General features: G+C 31.2%; 1 protein-coding gene across 2 annotated transcripts; it reads right to left on the reverse strand.

Annotated features, from left to right (window-relative positions):
* Positions 1 to 198: 198 nt before the first annotated feature.
* Positions 199 to 25,109, reverse strand: LOC110998014 (organic cation transporter protein). Of its 2 annotated transcripts, none has more exons than XM_022266421.2 (3): positions 24,950 to 25,109; positions 10,220 to 10,331; positions 199 to 3,027 (listed from the first exon to the last, which is right to left on the reverse strand). In XM_022266421.2, the coding sequence occupies exons 1-3, from the start codon at positions 24,990 to 24,992 to the stop codon at positions 1,521 to 1,523; spliced, it is 1,662 nt and encodes a 553-aa protein (XP_022122113.2). In that variant the 5' UTR covers positions 24,993 to 25,109; the 3' UTR covers positions 199 to 1,520. The 2 variants fall into 2 exon arrangements, with proteins under 2 accessions (XP_022122113.2, XP_022122114.2); XM_022266422.2 differs by lacking the exon at positions 199 to 3,027 and adding an exon at positions 3,710 to 7,658 and having other exon boundaries at positions 24,950 to 25,101.
* Between the last annotated feature and the right edge of the window lie 1,013 nt (positions 25,110 to 26,122).

The raw sequence follows: 26,122 nt of genomic DNA on the forward strand, positions 1-26,122 counted from the left end.
TAAAAATAGTTAAACGTTTTCGACCCTGCTTTATTTAAATCAAAACGCTAGCGAGTTAATTTGAATATCGCTATTCAATTAACTCTCTGCTTTAAATACTTTACTGCGAAGGCTAATGTCGCCGCCCATCTAACGACGCTTACTACTGAATTCGGCGGACGTCGAATTAGTAATAGGGTTTTTAAAATAAAACAACTCTGACAAGAAAATAATTTATTCCTCTTCTTTTACCTTTGGTATAGGAAATACAATTTCTAGACTCTTTTCCCCTAAAATACAGATAAAACTCTTTCTTAAGGCACACAATGTATTACTTCCATAAAAATATTGTTATTCTCTAAAAATTGTATACATATACTTACATTGAAACTTGTCAACATCGTTCCTTTTTGTATTAATAAATAAATATATTGGAAGAATTTAGATTTTCTTTTGATTTGATAATATTTGTGACAGGAACACTTTGTATTGATATTAAACATTACAAATTTAATAATAACAAATTCAAAATGAATATATCTAATACATTTTATATACCTTACCTATTCTAAGGTTTATCAATTCAATCTTTGTACTATAATATTGAACAATGTTTTATCAAAAAAAAACTATAAAACTACTTATTTAAAGGAAAACAATTTCACTATTAATCTATAAAATAAATGTAAAATTATTATTATTCTCACAAGTCAATTTTGATTATTTAAACTAAGTTTATTTTCGAAATCCAATATTTTTATATAATTTCAGAAAAATATATTCAACAATTTATTTATAAGATCTTGTTTATCACAATTCCGCACCTTAATACTATTTAAAACATAGACATTTGGTAATTGGTAACACTGTTGATTTTTGCAATTCAACATCCTTTGTGAACAAAATCAATGTGATGTTTACTGAGCACATATGTTTTCATAAGTTACTTTTTCAAACACTAATAAATATAGCACATTTTCTGAATTGATTTGTACAGTCGTATTAACATTGCTGCTGTAAATGGTATATTATATTTACTTATTTTATTCTATTGATATAGAACAAACACACTAACGTAATATCTGTATATAACTACATAAACACTAAAGTAATATGAAATGCAAAGTACAAGATAGTGGAATGGTGTAACGAACATGATATTTGTACCTATTACCGTTTGTGCGTTGAATAAAAATAACTCCTTAAGCGAAGTTAGCAAAAATATAAAGATCCTATAGTAAATAGTATTATTTAATCAAATAGTATACTTTTATTATTCAAGCCTCGTAAATCTTTGAACTTTTATAAACTACTAGCAACTAAATATAATTAACCTACCCAAAAATATGAGTTGACCGCATAAAGCTTGTTTAGCCCAACCCAATATAAATATAAGAACTCACAAAAGTGAGTCCGATATATGGAATGACTTTCTAAAACAACTCTCTTATTGAAGTATGATTTACCATTATCAATTAATTTGGACGGAACGATTGAAATGTTTTCTCGTTCATGGTAAATTCATAATATTAGATAGATTCTTAAGCTCCCTTACTCATATCACCTAGTGGAACCATTGCCTCTGTGGTTTTTTCATCAGTAGCATATGTTTTATTACTCTTTTTACCTAAGCAACTGCCAAAGCATGTATCGCCTCTGCCAAAGGTTTCACCATCATTAAGAGATTGTGGCATTGGTTGATTCATCGTTTCAGGCAAGAATAAACATAGGAAACCTGAAACAAGCGCTACTAATCCAAATGTCACTGCTGGAATTTTCGGGTTAAAAGAATCGAGTAACGTTATTAATGGAGTTAGGGCTCCAGACAGCCTAGCGAACATAGAACCTAAACCGATTGCCGAGTTTCTTACTACAGTAGGGAATAATTCAGCTGAATAATTGTAAATAATTGCAAATGATCCAGCAATGAACAGTTTTCCACCTATAACGATAACGGTAGATACCATAGAGCCTGATGGCAAAAATGTTGCAACAATGCATGCACTTCCACCAATAATCATCATAGAACTCATTAACGCTCTTCGGCCCCAAACATCAAGAAAATATATGACAAAAGCATAACTTGGAAATTCAACCAGTCCAAAAACAGCTGTTATCAAATAAGGATTTCCTTCTAGCTTTCCCGTACTCAGAGTAAGACCATAGTAAACTAAAGAATTGGCAAACCAGGCTAAACAAATATTAATGGTTTTTATTCTTAAATTAGGAGTCTTAAACAGATCGATAACACCGGCACTTTGTTCTTCTGATCCTTTTGATGCCTCGACTCTACCTTTAGAAACAAGTTCAGCTCTATCTAAAACATCATCAGATTTATTAAACTTAAGAGCTTTTTGCACAATGTCGACAGCTTCTTTAGCTCGTCCTTGTGCCCATAGCCATCTTGGCGATTCATCCATTATCCATATATGAGGGATTAATATGACACTATGTAACCCATATATAACTTGAAGTAGCACTCGATTGTCGATCAGTGCTCCCCAGCCGGCGACTAACATTATTCCCAAAGCAAAGGCACATTGAAAGGCTACACCACAGCTGGTTCGTTTCTTAGGACCAACAATTTCCATAGTCAACACAAACGCCGGAATATAAGCGCCAGCAGAGCCGAATAGTGCATAGAAAAACGTACCAACTAAGAAAGACCAGTATTCTGGTATGAACGCTACGCCTACACCTAAAATCAATTGCAATACTGATGACCAACAAAATACAGTCTTTCGTCCATATTTATCCGCTAAACCGCCTAAGTATACTGCTCCAGTGAATACACCCAGCATGTAAATAGTTTGTGCTAATGCTCCCTTCCACCTCTGGTCACAGACGAGATCCCATTCGATGGCGCGCGAAGAAGTTCTGTATTTCGAGTCATATACCCATTTGGTGCACGCTTCAGTTTCGTTGTATTCATTGTATACAAGGCAATTGTGTAGTCCCCCAGTCAGAGTTAAAGGAATTGATTGCAGAATTTCTGTCGAGTTCCACGATGCTATAGTTTCATTCGTGTCCACACCTTCTACCCAGCATCTGAAATGAGATACTTTTCTAAATATATATTGGATTTATATATAAATATTAAAAATTCAGTTATTATCTATAATTAATAATATGTACTTAGCACTAATTGCAAAAATTTTGCCAATTATAACTTCATTGTTGGTTTGATCTACTTAGGTGCACAGTCTAGAAGAATTGAATCAATACAAAACGTGATAAATAATAAATCAGTGCCACTACAACCTTCGGAAATCTGTGAGGCCTTCACAGATTTCTGTATATGTTTCATGATCATTTGTTATTTTATTAGACCAGTTAGTTATTAGTTATCCATCGACTGATGGCGATGGCTACATGCCAAAAAGTCTTTTGGATCTAAGGCAAGCCGGTTTCCTCACGATGTTTTCCTACACCGTTCAAGGGAATGTTAAATGCGCACATAGAAAGAAAATCCATTGGGGCACAGCCGGGGGATCGAACCTACGACCTCAGGGATGAGAGTCCACGCTGAAGCCACTATTTGGAAGTAGGGTTTTGTCAAATCTTTTTCATATGGCTTCAAGATAATACGTAAATTTGCGATTCTTAATTTCATTGACTATTTATCTAAGTGTTAGGATGTACGTATGTTTGATGTACAAATTGAAACAAACTTTGAACCACACTTGAAAAATGCCACCTAATAAAAAGAGAAATAAATAAAATACGATAATAATAAGTAAAACTTTATTTAGGAAACAATATAAAAAATATGACACATTATAATAGATATTAAGGTAATCTTTACACAGTTTACGTACAAAGCATATTTCTTTAAGTTAGTTTTTTTAGTATCAAAAGCACCTTATCCAATTAATTTAGCAATCCTAAAACCCTGTCACAAAATACAATTTAGTTTTTCAGTCAAATTTTAGGTCGATTAACCTTAATTACATACGTGAGCGACAAAACAACATGGTAATATTGCATTCATAGATTCGCGTGTGATAAGAGTTTTCTTTTTTTAATTCTTAGAAGTACACTCACTGTATATACCTATTATATACAAAAATATCAAAGGTTAAAGTATTTTACGTATAGTTTCCGCTATCATTATAACACTTATAACAATTATTGTGATGAAAAACTTATTACAGACGGCAGTCTAGTTATAATAAGGCACAAAAAATGGCAAACAGTTGGCACAGACTACTATTAATTAATTTCTTTAATTCATGTCAGTAGAGGTGACGATAAAATGCGTTATTTTTTAAATACAGTAACCGCCAATTATCCTGAATTGCAAATTCAGACTTAATTTGACTAGTTTTAACCTAGTACGTATGAATAAATTAGCACCAATATTTCATTCTCAGCACAAAATATACTTGAATATTTTAATAAACTTATTTGATCTATTGAAATAGATATTTTATTAACTACAAAATTCTATTGACTAAGTATGAATGTTTAATGTGAAATCTCTTTAGAAAATACTATTTTCTTTATGATACATTAAGATGCCGTTACATGAATATATGCTTAAGCATATTTGTATTTCCCTGTTTAGAACGAAATTATATAGCAATTAAGAAATTATATAATTATATAGAAAGATACCTCGAACATACCAAAGTACTAAAGTGAAGATAAGATTGACATTTAATTGTCGTAATCACTTAAAATAAACATTCTATGCAAAACACTAGAAAATCTCGAACACGAAATGCTTCCAGTAATTGTTACTTATAAAATGTAAACACGTTGCCATTTGATTTTAAATAAATCAATAAATATTGACTCGTTGCCTACACTGTACTAACAGCAAATTCATCAAACAGTATTATAATAGTTACGTCAGTATACGCCAAACCATATTTATCGCGAGTCTATAACATTGCGCCAAGAACACAATGGTTTGGTCACACAGCGGACGGAGCGGAACGGCGACGCGACGCTGGCGCGACTTCAGCAGTTGTCATGTACTGATTATTATGAGACATGTCACACAGCGCCGTCGAGCGACGCCAACGGTCTCGTCGCGTCACCGTCGCGCCCGACAGTGATGCAAAACAAGCACGGCTGGACGGGGCGTGAGCGTGACGGTACACGTTGTGTTATAAGTAAATTCGTTTGAGTAGTCAAACAAACAGAGGGACGGGAAACGTCGCGACGGCAGCTTTGTATTCGTCTACAGAAATGGACAGAATCAGACAGTTAAAAAAACTAATCTAAAATCGAGGCCACATTTTTTAAATAATTTGGGCACACGTCGTATAAAAGTTCGAGGTTGAAATCAGTAATTTTGGAATAAATAGGAAAGGAGCACAAAATGTTTGTTTCAAAATGTTCGATATCGCGGTGGGTCGGCCGACGCGACGCTTGCAGGATTGTCACGTCCGCAGTGTGACATCCACGTCGCGTCGCCGTCCGCTGTTTGACCAAACCTTTAACTTTTAAGTTATTCGCATTATGATTTTTGAAGACTAGCTAATATATAAGAAAATTATTGAATCATTCACAAAAACGGTCTTATTATAAAAAGTAGACTAGAGATAGTATGTTATGGAGTAAGTATACATGAAATAAATCTTTAGTTCAAGTTTTACAATAGTTATTGGAAACAATGGAAACAGTTATATGAAAAATATTGCAGCCGAATTCTCTTGCAAATATTTTACGCAGATTTACGTGCTGTTGTACAGTCAATAACAACCTAACATTAACATCCAGTCTAATTGTTTCAATAAGGACTAGATAGTAATAAAAATATAAATGCCAATTTCGACTTGTCTACTGACGTTAGTTCCGCTAAAAAATAACTTATACCTAATTTATTTATTGCTGGTTTGTAAGCTCGTAAGTTATGTCACCAACCCTATGAACAATATGATACGTATAGGTTTTCAAAAAAGAGGCTCAATTAGGGAGTGAAAAAAGTGTGCCTTTTATATGATTTAAATTATATAAAATAACTAAAAATATATGTATTTTTAATTTGCTAACTTAATGACCTGCCTTTTCGAATTTGGTTCTTTGTACTAATTGTGAAAGAAGTACAGCACTTTCGAAAAGTAAATGTATCGATGCATAATTTAATTAGTATTCTGAATTTTAATGCAATTTGGAATACTTAAGAAAACTTTAATAATTAATTGACTGGTATCATTTCGGCATTGTTTGTTTTAGATTATTGTTTCTTCTCTCCATCTAAAGGTACCATGGTTTCCGGTACATCAGCAGAATCTACACTCATTCGTTTTCCGCTACAATTAGTAAAACAGTTATCACCAACGCCAAACTTTTCTCCATCTTCTATTGTCTGCGGCAAGTCTCTCCCAATTGTCTCGGGGAGGAAAAATGCAGAGAACCCTGATAATAAAGCTAACAATGCAAAAACAAATGTCGGTATTTTAGGATTCAAAGTGTCCAATAAACTTATCAATGGCGTCAAAGCTCCCGATACACTGGCGCACATACTTCCCAAACCAACACCCGAACTACGGATGACGGTGGGGAATAATTCAGCCGAATATTTGTAAATGATTGAATAAGATCCAGAAATAAATAACTTTCCAAGCATGACGACCACTGTCGCAGCCATGGAACCGTGCGGCAATGCTACAACAGCAACGCAAGCAATTCCTCCAAATAACATCATTGCACTTATAAGAGCCCTGTGCCCAACGCGGTCTAAATAAAGCATAATAATCACATAGCTAGGCATCTCTACCACGCCCATAAGGAAAAATATAAAGTATGGATTTCCATTTAACTTTCCGGTGTTCAATGACAGCCCGTAATAAACAACTGAATTCGCAAACCAACAACCGCAAATTATCAAGGTTTTTTTGAGCATATTCGGTGACTTGAAAAGGTCAGAAGTTCCCGCCGCTTCCTCATTTGAATATTTGGCGTTCTTCGCTTTACATTGAGAGACTAGTGTCGGCGCGTCAATCGTTTCGGAAGAATCGTTCATTTTCAAAGCCTTTTTAATTATAGCTACGCATTCCCGGGCTCTGCCTTGCGTCCAAAGCCACCTTGGAGATTCGTCCATTAAAAACCAATGAGGCAAAAGAATGACTGCGTGCAATGCATAGACAATTTGTAAATAGAACCTGTTGTCTATGAGATATCCCCACACTGCAATGAGCATTATCCCAATCGCAAACATGATTTGGAAAGTGACACCACACAACGTACGCCTGCTTGGTCCTACGAGTTCCATGGTAAGTACGAATCCTGCGATATATGATCCGGACCCAAATATGCCGTAGAGAAATCGTATCGTAACAAACATATAATAGTCGGTCGAGAACGCTACTGAGGCAGCAAATATTAACTGAAGAATTCCTGCCCAGACAAAGACGGTTTTTCGTCCGATTTTATCGCATAGCCGACCGAGAACAACTGATCCAATGACGACGCCAATCATATACGCCGTTTGCGCAGCTGCCCCCATCCACCGCCTTCCACACACAAAATCCCATTCAATACCACGAGAAGAGGTAAAGTATTGTGTATCGTATACCCAAGATGTGCATTCCTCTAGGGTTTTATTTTCTCCGTATACCTTACAAGAATCCAGTTTTCCATGTTCATTCAATGGTATAGCTCCAAGTACCAAGGAAGAGTTCCAGGCTTCCGTATAATTAAAACTGTCTATTCCAGACAGGAAACACCTGAAAAATGACGACAAATGTTAATATATGGCTATATGAGATTTTGAAGGTGCAATTTTGAAGCTCTATGCTGTGTGCAGACTATGACATTTATTGAAAGTACATAGATTATTATTACGGCGCGAATGATGAAATTACTCTTTTAGAAGTCGATTTTATTTTGTATAGAATTTTTAATGCAAGACGAACGAAAATGAAATGACGACGAAGGATGTAAAATATATGTGCACCAAATATTAGTTGTATAGATAAGCAATTCACAAGTTAATTTATTAAGCAAATTTGTTATTCTGCAATAGATTATATATCCTTAAGGAAAGTATACTCACATGACACGCCGTTGCTTTCAATCACATAGGGAACAATCACCAAAGCACACCCGGAATGACTTAAAAAGCGGACTCCACAATCTCAAACCAAATTTAATTTATTATGTTACATCAATATCATTTGATGTATTATAATAAAAGTATTTTTATATAAAAATGTTAAAACGTTAGTTAAAGCAAAACTATCTATATATTATGTATTTTAATATAAGGGATAATTGTATTTACAACACACTCAAGATATACATTAATTAATATCCGACCATTAAATATATATTATTATATAACTTAATATAGATTCATACTAAAAGAAATTCTCATATATAGGTGATGAAGATCAAATTGCAAATATTCCATGAATTCTGTAGCCCACATAAATGAAATGACAACCATCCCAACAAACGCCTTAGAAAAAGCTGCTATTAAATGTTTTGATACACGTTTAGAATTCATGCACATGCGTAATCGACGCTTTATATATTACTGTATAAATAGCTGTAAAATGTGGTTGTAATAAAATTGAAATATTGCAATTAAAGGTTGTGGAACATGCGTGAAAACCTGTTCGACTGAGAGACATTTATGGTAAGTTATTTGAAATTACATGGCTGACTTAAAAGTACCATAACAGAACAAGATGTTAGGCAAGAACCGAGGTATAGGTCCGAATTAAACGAGATAAAAGCCAGTCTGAACAAGTATTGAATAATTGCAAAACAATTTTTTTTCTTATCTTTTAACCACTCCTTATATGGAAATTGTAATTGTAACAAACTCTCAAGCGAAATAATCAATGTAGCCTTTTATAAACTTGACGTTTATTTAAATGATCTTAGTATTTGGGATTGATTTGCTCCAGTTTAAATATTTACAGCTGCCTTGCCATACAAACAATTTGCATGACTCAAAACTTGGCCATTAAAAAGAGTGCCGGAGAGTTTCTTGATAGTTCTACTAGTCCGCTCTACACTCGTGACTTGCGAACTGGTAGTAAATGTAAATTTCTGTTGACGTTTTTAAGTGTACTCGGTTATCTATATGAATATATTTTGAGTTTTATATAAATTAAACTACACTATTACTGGATATTAAAATCTTGACTTAACATTGCGTTTTACTTTCTACGTAAATAATTAACAATGATTCGAATTAATAATAATAAATTATTTTCTGGTCGTGTTATGTTTAGAGTGGGATTATAAAAACCTGATCGTATGTACAGATCCCAGCTGTACAAACCAAATAGGTGGTTAGTAAATTTTACTTTCATCACTCAAATCATATGCAAAAATTAAAATATCGACACAAACAAAACAGGTTAAACATGCATGTGTCTGCTCTATGGCTAATGAAGAATACAGAATATAATGCAATTTTCGCGGTTTACAGCCGTCAAATTCATGGACTGTCATAAATTCCAAATGTTTGTCACGTAACTTAATTTGTTGTCATATTATAATCTGTGGTAGTTTTTTTTTTAGTTTCTAATCACTGGTAAGATATATTTATAAAATCCCGACAAATATCGAATGTGTTTGACCTATATTTAAAGGATTTCAGATAGGAATAGCAATCAGCTGGCCTATTTTAATAATGTCGCACGATGATAAAACTAGATTGTCGTCGCTTTATTATCATGTTTATCAGAAAAGATTACTTATTAAAATATTGCATACAATATAATTTCTCGCGATTTTTAAAAATCATTACAATAATCAAGTTATTTACATCCTTAAATATTATAAAATGAAGCTATGTCTGTTCGTATGAACGGATTTCGTACAAATTTACCAATACATAGCGTGACTTAAGGTATATAATATTTATGTAAATGGTCTGTTAATTAAAAATTACTGTTTTACCGATATAATATATAATACGAAACCAGTGGAAGTAATATTATAATTTCTCTTTTATGTTAAAGAAGTCTGTATAAAAGTGTAAGAACGTAAAGGACAATATAAAAGCTAATCAAATAATGTATATATCGCTTCATCGCAACAATGTCACTTTTACACACTTTTATCAGACAATGGCCCGAGAATATTACTGTCTTATGTATTGAGAATGTCTGTGGTCTTTTAGGTACGAATTACCATGAACGGCTATTTTAAAAGCTTTCAGGGCACGTTTTGTAAAAGTGATATTGCACAACGGAGGTGCGACACGATCAACACTCTTTGGCAGATGATTTTAATATACCCAATATACCATACAAGAATATTAATTAACCTGTGCTCTGGTACTGCCGCCACAGTGACCAAGGACAGCATATGAAGTCCAGCTGTCATAGCTGCCAGGATGTGCAGGAAAAACTGGAACGCTTGGTATTTCCCGAAATCACCTGAAAAAAATAAATGGAAAAATAACTAACTACACATATAGAGTAATTTTTAAATAGCGTGTGAATATTTTCGGTGTTCAGATAATTAATAAAGTAAGTACATATATATTATTACGACGATAAATTTTCGTGTCTTGTAGAATTATTATTATTATCGGTTCTTTGAAGGCCTATCGAAATCGGATACAAGCAACGCTATGTCAGCTAATTGTAAGTTTTTATAGCTACTGGTGTGATATCAATAAAAAAATATGAAATTAATCATAATAGCTTAGATATATGTATAGCGAGATAGAACTCCGACAAACCAACTATCACCATTTCTTTTCTTTTACTAGGGCTGTCAACAGGAGATCACTTGTAAGATACTATATGACTGTCCGATGCCTTCTTAATCGTTTAAATGACTCGATTGTTTTGTAGTCTTTTTGAAACGTATTCTTAAAGTTTTTTTAATCCATAAATAAATCATTAATTGTAATACAATTTATAATTTTATTCTATGTCCATAAAATAATCGGAGATTGTGGATTAATTGTTGGGTTCGGTCGTTAGTGCTTCTCCTTTACTGGAGGTTAGCCGTTGGCCTCCTAAGACGTTTTTGTCCTGAACGAGATGCAACACGTGGTCCAGGTACGCTACTTTCCGTTGTTTAATATAGCAGTAGTTAATCTGTTTTAATTACATTGTGTATTCCTGCAACAACATTGTGTAAACTCGATTATCTTAATAAGTCATAAAACAGAAATAAATCTTGAGCAAAACATTCCACACGGAATATTATTATATGCGTAATCTTGTTTCCTATTTATGCAGAATTATTGCATCGTATTAATAAAATAAATGTATTTTATAGAATGAAAATTCACTTCCCGAAACCCACAAAATTCATATTTTAGTACTGTCGGTCTTGTATTTATTTTATTTTTTTAAGTATTCCTAAAGAGAACAAACAGAAACATAAAGCACAGTTTTACAAAGCACAGTTATAAGATTGATATATTTCTTTTTTTTTTTGACATTCATAAGTGTACATTATGTTACCTAGATATGAATGAATGATTTTGGATTGATTGATTGATTCGATTCTCGAACTTCATAAATAAAAGCAACAACAAAATTTTACTGTTGTATCAAGGGGGACATTATAGAATTAATAGAAACTAAAATGGATTAATTAAACAGATCGGTTTTATTTTATACATTTACGATTTGATACAGATTTTAAAATTCACTTGAACTAAATCCTAGATTCTAAAAGTATACGTCCCGGCCGTATACAAATTACTTGTCTATGCTCAAACAACGGTTATACCGTGAAGAAAACCATCTCGAGAAACGTGACATGTGTATGTATTGGATTTTGATAAACAAAACATATATATGGTTCGATAGAAGTCTTCACTTTGAATCTTACCAGAAGAACCAGTGTTGACTACGTCTCAAGAACAGAAAGCTTCATCATAAAAAAGAAACAAAAAACGGCTAACTATCCATCATATAACTAAAACGTACTTCATATGATGTTGTCTTTGGAATTTGTCACTAAGTAATTACCAGCGTCTTAACTCTAATTGCTTAAGGAAATACCAATCAAACAGGTTAATTTTTGCTCAGTTTCTCAACAACATTTCTATTAATGCGGTATTAACTTTATACATTTCAACTGTACCATAATTTATATTATAAATCGTAGAATGCACTTTAACTCAAAATTCTTATATATTATTTTTTATCTCCCAAATTGCAAATTGGAAAATACATATATGTCGCTTCAGGAAACACAATTAAATTACTGAGAAATCTTGAAGGCACTATTAAAATATGAAACACTCGATATATTAATAAACATGAGCAAAAGTATATTTATCATTGTCTCATCTATGACCACAGATATTTAAAAATACGAAAATGCCTAAATTATAATTTTACGTCTTAATATTGCTTGTATATGACACTCGAATAGTAAGAAGCCATCCTTTCATTATTCAATGGTTTTTGTTTAGTGACAAATGAAAGAGGATAAAATTCCAGTAGTGTCGTATTTGTATTTGTCAGTCAGTTGATTAGTCTTCTCCAACAAAAAAGTTACACTAACGGAAAAATACAGAAATCGACCTAATGTACACATTTATGGAACAAACAATTACAGAAAATAATACCCTACCCAGGCCCTGAAAACAACACCGACTATCAACATGACATCGATAACTCAAGTTGTTTACAGGCTGTCAAATGTAACTCCATACACTCTAACCATATTTAGTCGTAAAAAAATATTGAGTATATTTGCTCCGTGTTGACTAAAGTACTCATTAATCTTTTTTCATCAGTGTCAACAAAGAATAGGATACGATTTTTTATTATTTATTCATTTTTTGTCTTTAAAGAAAAAATAATAACTTTTATGAAAAAGATAAGTCGTTTTTAACGAAACTTTTCATTGGTCAAAATCAGTTCACCTTTTTCCCCACTCGTATTTAACGGGTGTACTTTTGACATTGACAGACGTCAAAAGCAAAAATACAAGCATTTTATTATTCTATTTTTTCACTGTAGTTTCACTTGTTTGATGTATCTCATTATTATTGACTATGGTTTAATGACCCTTTCTTTTAAATCTTTAATAAGCAGCCGATGTTTATCCACACGGATATAGGTACAATATAACATACTTCGTTATCTGTATTATTAAAAAAATATAGTATACCAAATTTGCCCAGTAAAAGTCATAACTTTTCTTCATCAAATATTTGTACATTTGATATTTGTTATCATTAACGTAAATAGACGTAAATTATGAGGATATTGAGTAACTGACCGTAATCAACCACTTACACAATTTGCGAATGACGAGCCCACATACCAAGTCCGAAGACAAGAAAATATATGGAAAGTCAATTATTTTCAAAGTTACGACGATATTTTAAAATGCATCATTTTCTAAGATCCAAAAAAACATACAAGTAAAAAAATATAAGTCGACAATAGCTAGTTTGAGCTGTTTCACTTTCGTACAAACAAGTCAATTATAATAAAATACATATACGTATTTTAAACTACATGCGACCAGAAGTACGCGAGCGTTGATTTATATTATCTCCAACTGCGTCTTTTTGAAAGAGATATACACATTGAATGGATTTTGAAGATCACATAAAATGTATAATGTGTCCCCTACACATTACACATTCCCACACACACCTTAATCAATAAAATTAAATAATCAACCACTTACACAATTTGCGAATGACGAGCCCACATACCAAGTCCGAAGACAAGAAAATATATGGAAAGTCAATTATTTTCAAAGTTACGACGATATTTTAAAATGCATCATTTTCTAAGATCCAAAAAAACATACAAGTAAAAAAATATAAGTCGACAATAGCTAGTTTGAGCTGTTTCACTTTCGTACAAACAAGTCAATTATAATAAAATACATATACGTATTTTAAACTACATGCGACCAGAAGTACGCGAGCGTTGATTTATATTATCTCCAACTGCGTCTTTTTGAAAGAGATATACACATTGAATGGATTTTGAAGATCACATAAAATGTATAATGTGTCCCCTACACATTACACATTCCCACACACACCTTAATCAATAAATTGTTTGTAAATTGTCGCGATAAGTACGTTATGTTCTTCGTAGATTTGTAAACCGTTTTATGCTAAAACTTCAATTTTTTTTTAAACATAATATTTTGAAATGACTATGGATTATTGAATAACTGTTATAAATAAAAATAACGTACTGAGATCACTTAGCGGTATTTGCTACCGTGGCTAATAAATAGTCTACCCAATCACATAACAGATAGCCTAACACTAACCAACATAAATTCTAAATTAAAAACTACTTTTACGTGCATTTGTCGCGCTCCTAAACAAGACTGCTATGGTTACATTAATACAAACCACAACGGTTTTCTAATGTAACATATTGTAATATACTACATTATTTTGTAAAATAATGAGAAAAAAAACTTAATTTAAACTATGAAAAGTGGTCCATTTAGCGAACTGTATAACGAATTAACGTTTTTATTTATATTGTTTGTATGAACAAAAGGAATGTGACGTTGAATAGGTTTTGGGAATAAAAACTGTAATTGTATGAATATAATACTAACTATTCACTTTATAACCTCATAAAAGGTAAATTTACGACAATGGACCTTTAGCCATTTCCAACGTTTTCAAGCATAAGCAAATGATTTCCAACACATTAACGTCGTGCGTCGTTATTAAAAGCATATTTAATAACAGGTTATTTAATGAGACAGTATTAAATTGTCAGTTTTGCATGTCAGACAAAATTTAATTCAAGCACGACGAAGAGAGATTTATTTTCGGTTTAGTGGGAGCTTTCTATTTCGCATAGTCAATCTAAAAATACTTAAGTTCATTGCCCTGTACTACTATTTACTTTTACGATTCCATTGCAAGTCTTAAGATTTGAAACATCGGTCATGTCAAAGACTTTATGAATTTTGACGTACGATGTCGTCATATGTCAAAGTTCGCGCTAATTTTCAGTTCTGAATCTATGCCTCAGTCTAATATCGCGAATGACTGTAGTTACCCATTAACAGTTAGAAGGATTTCGTGAAATCCAAATATGTAAAAACATTCAACAAAAAAAAAATATGCCAATCAATTCAGAATAGATTTTTATTATTCTCGTCTGATTCGAAACCGATATCTCATCTACGTCTGAACTTGCTCTACAGTATCAATTAGTATTTAATTCAACCTTGATTGTCCTTTTAAAAACATGTTTTACATTTGTCTGGGTTATCATAACTGCATTGCGCAGTTTTTAAGAGCTCATCTCTCCTCTTCAAATAAGTGTCGCGTTAGCGTCTCAGTGATTAACATCTATAAAAATACATAACTACACTTAGCAACAACATAGACATCGATTCAGTGTGCAAATGCATCTAATGAATATGCTTAAGAATGTGTAAAACTGTTGTTGTCAATCATGTTTTTGATAATACGAAACATATGTTGCTTTTTAGTAATAAATTTACGGGCTTCGTACCACATGGATAACACGTGGCACAACGCAGCTGTATTAAAGCAATACCAATGAAAGACAGAGATTGACTGTCGGATATATATTATGTGTATATTATATACTCGTACTTACTCGTATATAACAAAGTTTGGAGGAACGATAAATATGAAATTAATAAGCAAAAGTTTGTTTTAGTATGTTTACATATATTATCATGATGTCAAAATTGTGAATTAAGATTTCATTTTAAATTACAAAAAACTATAAAATTACCAATGATAAACGAAAAAAATTTTACTCTGGTACTGAGAATATCTACCGTTGTCTATGCTTGTACATGGCCTTGGCCCATTAGGCTTGTAAATTGTCAAATTTGACTTTGAGACTTAATTTCTATTATCAAATTGTGCAATTATAGTAGATTACGCCTTTCTTTAAGCCTTTATACCTTACATATATAAATTTAAAAGGCCATAAAACTTAAAAAAAAATATTGTAAATCTTTGTAATGATAATGCTAATTCAGAATTTTTCTTGCAAGATTACGTTTACTGAAACGACCTTGGCCTAGTGATCGTTTTATTTTGTTAGATAATCATGTTTTAAGTTAGCCTCATTAATTAAAATACCGATTTGGAACGTTTGACACAGATTATACTCGTAAACATGATGAATGATGATGAAGAACAGAAAATATATTTATGGCCAACAAAATATTTAATAATTTACTACCTAGGTATATATAACATTTTAAAAATAATAAGAAGTTTAATCTGATGCTAACTAAATTCATGTTTCTGTAAAATTATTTTTACGCTCTCATGAAAAGAAAATGGTAAGTTTTTCAGTTAATATGTATAATGTATAGGCATGTTCAAGAATGCTTGGTCTAAAAAAAAGTCAAGACGCAGCAACTAATTGTCATAGAATTATACATTTTAAGTAAGAGCTAAAATTAATTTTTAACAAAAAATTTAATCCGACTTTAAAATTAAGTGCATTTTTTAAAATTTTTTTGCTTATTAGCTATATTTTTATTAATATTCATTGCACTTTTATTACTAAGATATACGAATAAAGTGTTAATAAGTTTGTGAAAATGGCAAATTTTTTTAACAACTCCGCTGTGGAGCGACTCCTTCTTAATACACAAAACAAACACGACAAATTTATAACCTACTTTAGATTTTTAAAGTAGGTTAAGGCCTTAATATGAAATTATTAAGTGGGGAATTTGAATTGAAACAAACAGCTAAACGCTAATATCAACGTTACATTATTTACCTTTAGAGGGGTTTTGGTTTGGGAATTACACTCTGTAATTCCCAATACAGCGATGCGATCTCTACTACAATATTAGGTATTGGTGGCCCAATGTTACATAGCTAATATATTTAAAGGATATTAAAATAACTACATCGAAGTTGCAAACAAAAATATCCGGATTAATATTAGAACATAGAGGATACAGGTATATAAAACTTGTGTTATTTTTATTAATATCGAAAGATCCATAAGTCAACTTTATTTTTTTTAATACAACGTAAAAATAAATGGGATATACACACACATATATAACGTTAAAACTTAGTGTAAATGTGTCCCATATGCTGTCCTATTTGAAATTCCAACGCATATTGATTCTTTACGTGGCCATTGAGTAACTGGGTATATTAGAATTATAGATGTTTAAATACACACATAAACATTAACTAGAAAATAGACTTATCAATTTAGTTCTTAGAATTGAAATACTTTAATTATTTATTTGGTTTCGCATAATAAGTATCAAGTGGAAAATATAAATAATACCATACAACACACTAATACAATTTATAAATAAATTTTAAAAAATCAACTTTATTACACTTTTTTATTATAAACTTACATTTTTGTTGCGTTATATAATTAATCTATAAACTTTTTAGTTAATCTGCATTAAATCTGTGGGTGTCGATCATGCGAAAATACTTTGAAAGAATTTCTTGATTGCCCATTAGAGAGTATATATAGGTGTAATTATTAAGAAAACGAAGTAATTTAATATTCAAATTTTGGGGTATATTTTTTTTTAAATGAAATGAAAAAAAAATTAGCTGATAAATTGTCAAATGTCTGACTAGACGACACAAAATTAGATTTTTAATCTTATCACATATTAAATTACTTTCACGTGATAATTAAAGTACAGTGTAATAAAAAAATTATTATAGAATTATGCTGCAAAAATGTAGATTACATTAAAATTTAAGATTTATTAAGCCCGTTATATAAGTTACATTAATTTTGCTCTGTCACTATTGTATAACAATAATAATACTTAAAAAAACGCAATTACCTTTTTTGTTATAAAAACCTCTTTAAGCAAAGTTTTTATGCTCCTTTATAATCGAATAATATCGAATTTATTTTAACTGAATCAATCCAATATACATTAAACATTACTTACTTCAAAGAATGCGAAGTAGTAAAATACTCAAAATTGATCCTATAAACTATATTTAGTTAAAATGATCAATTTTAACCGTGGGAACGTCTGGACAAATCTTTGTTTTTAAAAAATTTATTGCATTAGATATCATGTCGTGTATAATGGTTGCAGCTCCTTACAAAAATTTTGTGAAACTAAAAACTTGGCGCATTTAACAATCAACTACAAAAGTTTTACTACCTTTAAATCACAAGTTAAGACGGGCACATTCGCTGTTATATTGAATTTTTACATGCAGTATAATTATTAATCTGCAATAAGTTACAATTTAATGGACTCTGAGTTACAGGCAACACTATTAATTTATTTATTATATAGAAGGTGAGGCTATTTAATAGAATATTTTGAATGATAAAGAAAATTACTGAGATGTTTTTAAGAGCGTGACGTTGTTCTTACGCAACAAGATAACGTAAAAGCCTTTCTCTTTCTATTGTAAGAAATATTTAAAAATATATGTTCAAGAATATCTATTGTAAATATCTCGAAAATATTGTATAAATAACGATCTTTTTTAACAAATTTCAAGGTAACATTTTACCTGTTAATCTATTTCTTCTTGTTGTGTTAATATCTATGCTGATTTCGTTTGTCGTCTGACTCGACTTCTACAGCCATATGAGTAAGAGTTACGAGTCATAAATATTTTATAGGGTATCTGCCAAATGCGTTTTCTAAAGAAATATTAAGTACTTTTTACTACTTAGTACTGCTACTGCATTGCGCATGCGCACCGCAGCGCGACCGGATAGTACGGGAGGGATACGAGGAAGTCCCGATTGTGACCTCTAAAACCCCAAGGCGCCACCAACAATCGCCTTTGGTGGGATGTGGTAACGGTAGAAATATATACGCTTCTCTTCTCTCTTCTATCGGGTCCAGTTGTACAGATGGATCAACATCCCTTCTTTTGCTTCCCCGCTTGGCCACGTAATATAGCATATTTTAATTGTATTTTTACGTTTTTTTTTGTATAATTTATGATTTTTATAAAATAGTGTATAACATATACCGTAGCGTTAGTACTATGGTATAATGTGGTATACTTAAATAAATAAATGTATTAAGATATCTTATCATTTAGAAGTTTAATGGCTTAATAAAAACGAAAATCAGCTAATAAATAAATGAATGTGTGTTAACAAACTAGACTACAAATTCCAATATTCGTTCAAGTAACATATATATTTTTTATACCCTTATTGACATTATTCGTGATAACTCCGCTATAAGCTTATATTACCCCAGACATGTGTACATTGGTTGGTAAGAATTTATGAACAAATGAATTTTTCTATATTTAAATATGTAACCTTTATTAACTAGGTTTATATGAAGTTCTTTGACTCGCAAATGGGCCACCGAATACGTGTCTTAGATCCTCGGAAAAGCAATTATTAAGTAAATATAAAAGGCATGAACTAGCAAGCCCGTGGTTTTTATTATGTAAGACCGATCAGTAATAGATAATTGTAACACTAAAGGTTCTATTTTAAATGGCAGCGTCAAGTGACGCATTTCGATTATTCGCAAAAGTATTTAAACCACGATGACATTGTCTTTTATATAACCAAGAAAATGTTTAATAAACACTCCATAAGATTAAAGAAAAAATTCACATTTCCGTAAACATTTTATTTTAATATGTTGCTATATCGGGCTGTTATAAATGATGGGATGACTTAAATGTCATTATAGTGATATTCAAAGTAATGTTTACAGACATTTACTTATCACGTGAATTGTGCTCTGGTAAATTTTTAATTTGAAAATGCAATCAATTTGACAAGCCTGATAAAAATACCAATTTAGTTAAATAATTCATACTTGCATAGTCACATTTTGATCGATTTTCCATAGAAACGTGTTGAATATACTTGTGTATTTCTTGGTAAATAATCAATGGTTTATAATGGGTATTTTACTAAAAATAAATTAAGGTATAGATTAATTTATCCACGAAGATCCGATGCAAATAAAATTTAGATTTCGTAACAATTATTTCCATTTATACTCAATAAAATTTGTAGTACATACATTTCTGCAGTCGTTTTACGGCGCAGCGTGACTAATTTTAGAACATGCATAATTGTTTAGCAGCCTTCAATAATGTTTTCTCGGATTTAGTCATTAAACACTGTTTGAGGCTTTATTCCTGGAGAATGCAGTCAAAATATGGGATCATATACAATTGCAATAGTTAGATAAATAAAAAAAAAGTATGAATCGTGAGCTAGCATCTGCAGCCGACGGCCTGTTTTTTGTTCATCTTTTTAGGATGTACAGTTGTGAGGACTATATATACTGTTTATAATATACTGTTACATTTGATCGGTGTAGGTTAGCGGCCGCGCGATCTTTTGCCCTCTACTAAGTACGATCAGGTCCCTTTTTTTCAATAAAGTAATCACGAATACAGGTTGACTTTCACTTACACAAGTATTAAACATTTAATACTATAAATGATTCAATTTATTTTATTTACATAACTTTTCTGTTCATAACTGTACTGTCACGCTTTGCACGTAATCAATTCAACAATCGCTCAGCCTATCTCAATAGTTTAAATAAAACAGCTTGCATAATCTTACATAACACAAATGTAAAACAACTTCAAACCATTACCTCGTTATGCCTAACTATAACAAAACAAAAGCATTGTTAAGTCCTCTAATATATTTTTTCCTTATTCCATCCATGAACACTTTTGCTTAGATTTGTTTCGTCTTCCACACACACATACAATTATACATATTCATATATATATGTTTTTTTATTATTATTTTTACAGTACCCTCGTTTCTAAAACAAATTGTCTTGTATTGTTGAAATTTTGTAAATTTAAAGAAGAGCGAAGCTTCCCTGTCACAGGTCTCTGACTCACTAGGAAGGCCTCAATCTAAATTCTATTGTACATATAAAAAAATAATTTTAAATTTGTCACAAGTGCTTTTTGTATTCTATCAAGATCAGCGCGAGAGATCATGAAATGTTCACTTTTCAATTTTATACGTTTTAATAAAATGAGGTTAACCTTTTGGCTCTTAATTGAGAAAAATAGTGTACAATTGATGTATTGTATATTTTTTTGTATGTTAGGCAGAGTTTGAAGAAAGTTTCAACCGCCGCTTATGATCACCTGCAACACCAGGGGCTAGCGAGTGTGTTGCCAACCTTTCAGGGATAGTAAACTTTTTTATTAAATAAATATAAAAACCAAGGAGCTGTGTAACTCGCTGAGCAATTAGTGGGTTTGGATCTCGATGGAAAATCAGTACGGACCAGTAATATGTGATGTGCTCAATTAACACTATTCCATACTTTCTGCCGATTATCAGAATTATTTTAGATTATGTAATTATTATAAAACTGTGATAATTAAATGTCTATTCAGATGATATATTTCTAATCGCGTGAAGTGTATATTCTTGCGCTATTTCCTGTGTGATATCCACATTCATATCAATAAGAGGTCAGAGCTCTAGTTTCGTCTTAGTTGATAAGAGATATTATAATATACGTCTAAGCGTCGATTGAACACTGCATAGATTTAAATTAGACATTTAAGCAATGTATATTATTTACGCATTGTATAGGACAACCCAAACAATATCATAAATATAGGACTTGTATACGTAACCCCACAATGGGGGATAGGACACACGTTTGCGTCTGATTTATGGAATAACACGATACAAATACATATGCGAAAATGTTAATAAATTCTTATTATTAACAAATGTTTCAGATCGTCTTTCAGACACGAACACGTGAGTTCTAATTATTTCAAGATAAGCTGTGTAAATAATTGGAAAATATAATTATAAGATACTAGCTGACCTGGCAAACGTCGTCTTGCCAAACTACTACCTTTAACTCAGCGCCATCTGTTAGAATTGTATCAAATAATAAACAAATGTTAATGTTATCGTAATTTTAGTAAGGATGCCTATTTTTTTGAAAATGAAATATAGCCTATGTCACTCAGGAATGATGTAGCTTTCCAACAGTGAAAGAATTTTTCAAATCTGCCAAGTAGTTTCGGAGCCTATTCAATTCATACAAACAAACAAACAAAAAATCAAACCTTTCCTCTTTATAATATTAGTATAGATGTAAGTTCTGTTACTGAACAAATTCTATTTCATTACGTTTTTTTTTCTTTTAGTACACGGTTTATATTATGTTATTGTAGTTGTTGAGTCGCGAGTGTGGTGCATCGCCTCATATTAGTGATACCACTTGGTTAGCAGTAACAACACAACACCACAGTAAGTATGTATAAAACAGCCTGCTCGTTTGCCTGTTGTCTCTGTTTTATACATACTTACTGTGGTGTTGTGTTGTTACTGTTAGACCTTGATCTTAAACATTGTTAAAAAATAATTGTAAACAATATGATAGTAAAAATTTATATGTAAGAAAATTCATTTTTGTATTTGATTCAAAAAGTGATATAATATAGTGTAGTAGTTATAATAGATATATCACTAAAATATAAAACTAAGTAGTTTCAGTAGCACATTAGTAAAATAACTATGGATTGTTTAATAAGATATTTATTTATTTAGTACTCCTATAGCTAACATAAATATTATATAATTACAAACAAATACACTGAAAATATAGCCAAAGATGGAATACATTGTACATTTAACTAGAAAAAGATTTAGAAAAGGGAACAAACAAACTAAAAGTATTTAATACATTTAACTAATTGTGATTTAATTTATTTAACTAAGCCTAAATTGGTTGTGTTGTGTGATGATGGAAAAGTGATATGATATATTTGATTTTTATATTTTAGATTAGTAATTAACACACCATCATCATTTATTTATACGATATACTTTTTATAATTATTATAATAACAATTTTGCGTAAACAGAATTTAGTTTAATATCCACACGTAATCGTGTTAGTTGTAAACTTAACGGCACGACTCAAACGAAATTATTTAAATTAACATAATCAATTACGGCATGATTATGTTTAATTTAAATGCTAAAGACGAATGCTCAAAACTCAATATTTAAATTATACAAGAGAATCATTTAAAGTTACATATTTAAATAATAAATATATCAGTGGCACAACAACCTGTTTAGGTCTTGGCCTCAGATTTTTGAATCTGTTTCATGACCAATTTTTATATCTAAAAGGCAAGATCAGCCTCCAGTGTCTGACACACGTCGTCGACTTTTTGGGTCTAAGACATGTCGGTTTCCTCACGATGTTTTCCTTCACCGTTCAAGCAAATATTAAATAGAAAGATCAAACCTACGACCTCAGGTATCACAGTCGCACGCTGGAGCCACTAGGCCAACACTGCTCCATTTAAATGTCGTTCCAAAACTTGAAACATATTTTAATTGTAATTTTTTAAGTTTAAATGTGTAAACGTCAATAAATAAATAAATTTATGTAGGTAGGTATGATAAATGGTAATTTATTACAAGTTTGAATCATAATAACAGATTTTGATTATTAGGTTACTGCGTTTTAATTGACATAGATTCTACACATTTGCTTGCTAAGATATTTTAAAACTAACATAAATTATACTTAAATCTGCCATATTAAAAATACTAATTTTTTTATTGATATTTGGATTTTATTATTATTAAATTACATTATTCATCTGTAATATTTTATTTATGTCATATGACACACATACACATCAATTACGTTAGAACTATATATCAAAGGCAAAAACTAAAAATACGACCACAAAATAAACAAAAATAAAATAAAATTATTAACAGCTGTCATTTTGTATAGTTTTATTCGTGTTTGAACACTAATTAAGAACCATTTTTTTTGTATTATATTTTGTATTATATTGTATATAACAATTATTACAAATGCATACTTTCAACTAACCTTGAATTTGAAATTTATAATAATGTCACCGTCACACGTCATATTTTAGCAAATACAACGGAGCTATTCGACAATCAAAAAAAACGACAAAAACTGGTTCAAACTAGTTTTAAATTTGAATATATCTTTGTATTATTGGCGCCTAGAGTACAAAACAAGGTATTATTTTTGTTTAAGATACCTAAGTATTGTGTAAACAGTCTTCAATGCATTAACTAAGACCTCACGATCCAACCTTCTTGGAATTGTTATGTGGACTGCTATTCTTACTAAGCCTTCAATTTTACATAGTGGAATTTGTTAGTAGTAATTTTGTACCCAATAAAACAAAAAAATATTGGACCGATAATTAATAATCGGTTTCTCTGTTTGGATATTTATATTCAATATACTTAAGAAAAACCGCCAGTGATAAAATAAATAGTATCTACATGTTACATGAGATTTTAAAATGCTTCCAAGTTACAAATAAACTAAAACATTATCTGTATACCTGTGTTGCAAGCAATAACTGATACAAAAAATATATAACAGTAAGATATCTAGTATGAATGAACTTAGGTTGCAAAATATTATTTTATACTTTGTTGATGTATTTCTTAATCAAGAAAAATAATATACCAACAAAATAATAAGGCAATTTTGTTTACATTTATAAGTTTGATTTTAATTACCTATTATTCAGTAAATTTGTTTTTTGAGTAATCATAACAATCAAATATCGAGTATTTACAATTTTCTTATTTTATATACATTATTTAATTTTAAAAGTTGTCATGCCATCTGTCTATAATGTATTATTTTGGTAAAATTTTGGATAGCACATCGCAAAATTAAAAAATATCATGCGCATACTTCGATTAAGTTTTGAAGTTTTAATTCGTCATCGATAATAATTGGAGGCATATAGTAAACTGTATTGTTTAACTTTAAGTAAATTGCTTCTGTGACCCTGAATACGTAATTAAGTATTGAACGAGGACAAAATAAATAAGATCATTAATGTTAAAGATGAAAAATAATTACAATTATTTAATGAATAGTAAGAGTCAAAATTAACACTTAACACCAATATTATCGTCTTAAAGTATAACCGATATACATTAATTGCAAAAATGAAAGTTCGAATGACCGTAATTTTAAACCAAAGCGTTCTCCTAACATGTACAACATATGACTGAAAAGATATACAAAAACTCTTTAAAACACTCACCAAGCTTCCCCATCATCTCCTCAAGGGCGTGTTCCTTATCCATGATTGCTTTCCCGGGTATTTTCAATTCCTGTAATCACATGAACAGTAAACACGCCTGGCCTCTATGGCGGCGGTGGGACGAATGAACGGTTATCGACTGTCGTCGTGCGGCGTTGCTCGAAAGCTATCCCTTATCTATTGTCTTTGACAACATAACCTTAATAAAACCACGTGCTTTTCATGATAACGCTGAAATACAGGCGCCGTTATATAGGTGTCCTAATGTACCTACTATTGTGAAGTATGTGAGTGAATAACTTAGTTGTATTAATTGAATAATTAAATACAGATTATATTTATTGTATTGGTCTATCTTTACACTATTTACCACTAAAAACTGAATTTAATTAATTTTATAGATAAACAGCTAAGTTAAATTTTGCAAACAATTTATATCGACCCATTATTATATGAATGAAATCATTTTTCGAGCTTTACAAGTGATAAACTTATGTCCTTGACGGGACCCGTTAGATTATCTAGCTGTTAGATCACATATCTACCACTGACTTGTGGTTTGTGGCTTAGTGTAAACTCTAAGCATAAATTTAACAAGACACGAGACATAATGTAAAAAAACTACCATACATGCGAGATGTAATAAAACTTAATAATAATGGTACAATATTCACATATTCTGCCACACAAATTTGCTTTATGCCATTGCCATATTTTATTTTCAATATCATTTATTTAAAATCTCTTTAGACGTAAGGCTGAAGCCAGTTGGAGGAAGCAGATTAGTGTATCTGTTACCTGATGATTTGTTGTTTCTATTGGGCATAAGTGCCTTGTGTCCAGCACATCCAACACGCCGTCGACTTTATGGGTCTAAACTCTAAAGCATGATGGTTTCTCACGATATTTTCCTTTATACCAGCGAGTGTTAAACGCGTACATAAACGAATATGTAATCTATGAACAGCTTTGGTTCAAACCTACGATCTCCATGGATGACAGCCGCACGCAGAAGCTACCAGGCCATCACCGATCCGTTTTAATGTTAAAGTATTTAAAATTATGTTTAGATAATATGAGTAGTTAGTGCCGTGTTGTAATGTAAATGATAATGTTTGAATTGCAAAACATGTCCAACTATCCGGTCATTGACCCCTTACTAAGGTACAAATA

The sequence above is a fragment of the Pieris rapae genome, chromosome 3, assembly GCF_905147795.1.
Source record: "Pieris rapae chromosome 3, ilPieRapa1.1, whole genome shotgun sequence".
Taxonomy (NCBI): domain Eukaryota; kingdom Metazoa; phylum Arthropoda; class Insecta; order Lepidoptera; family Pieridae; genus Pieris; species Pieris rapae.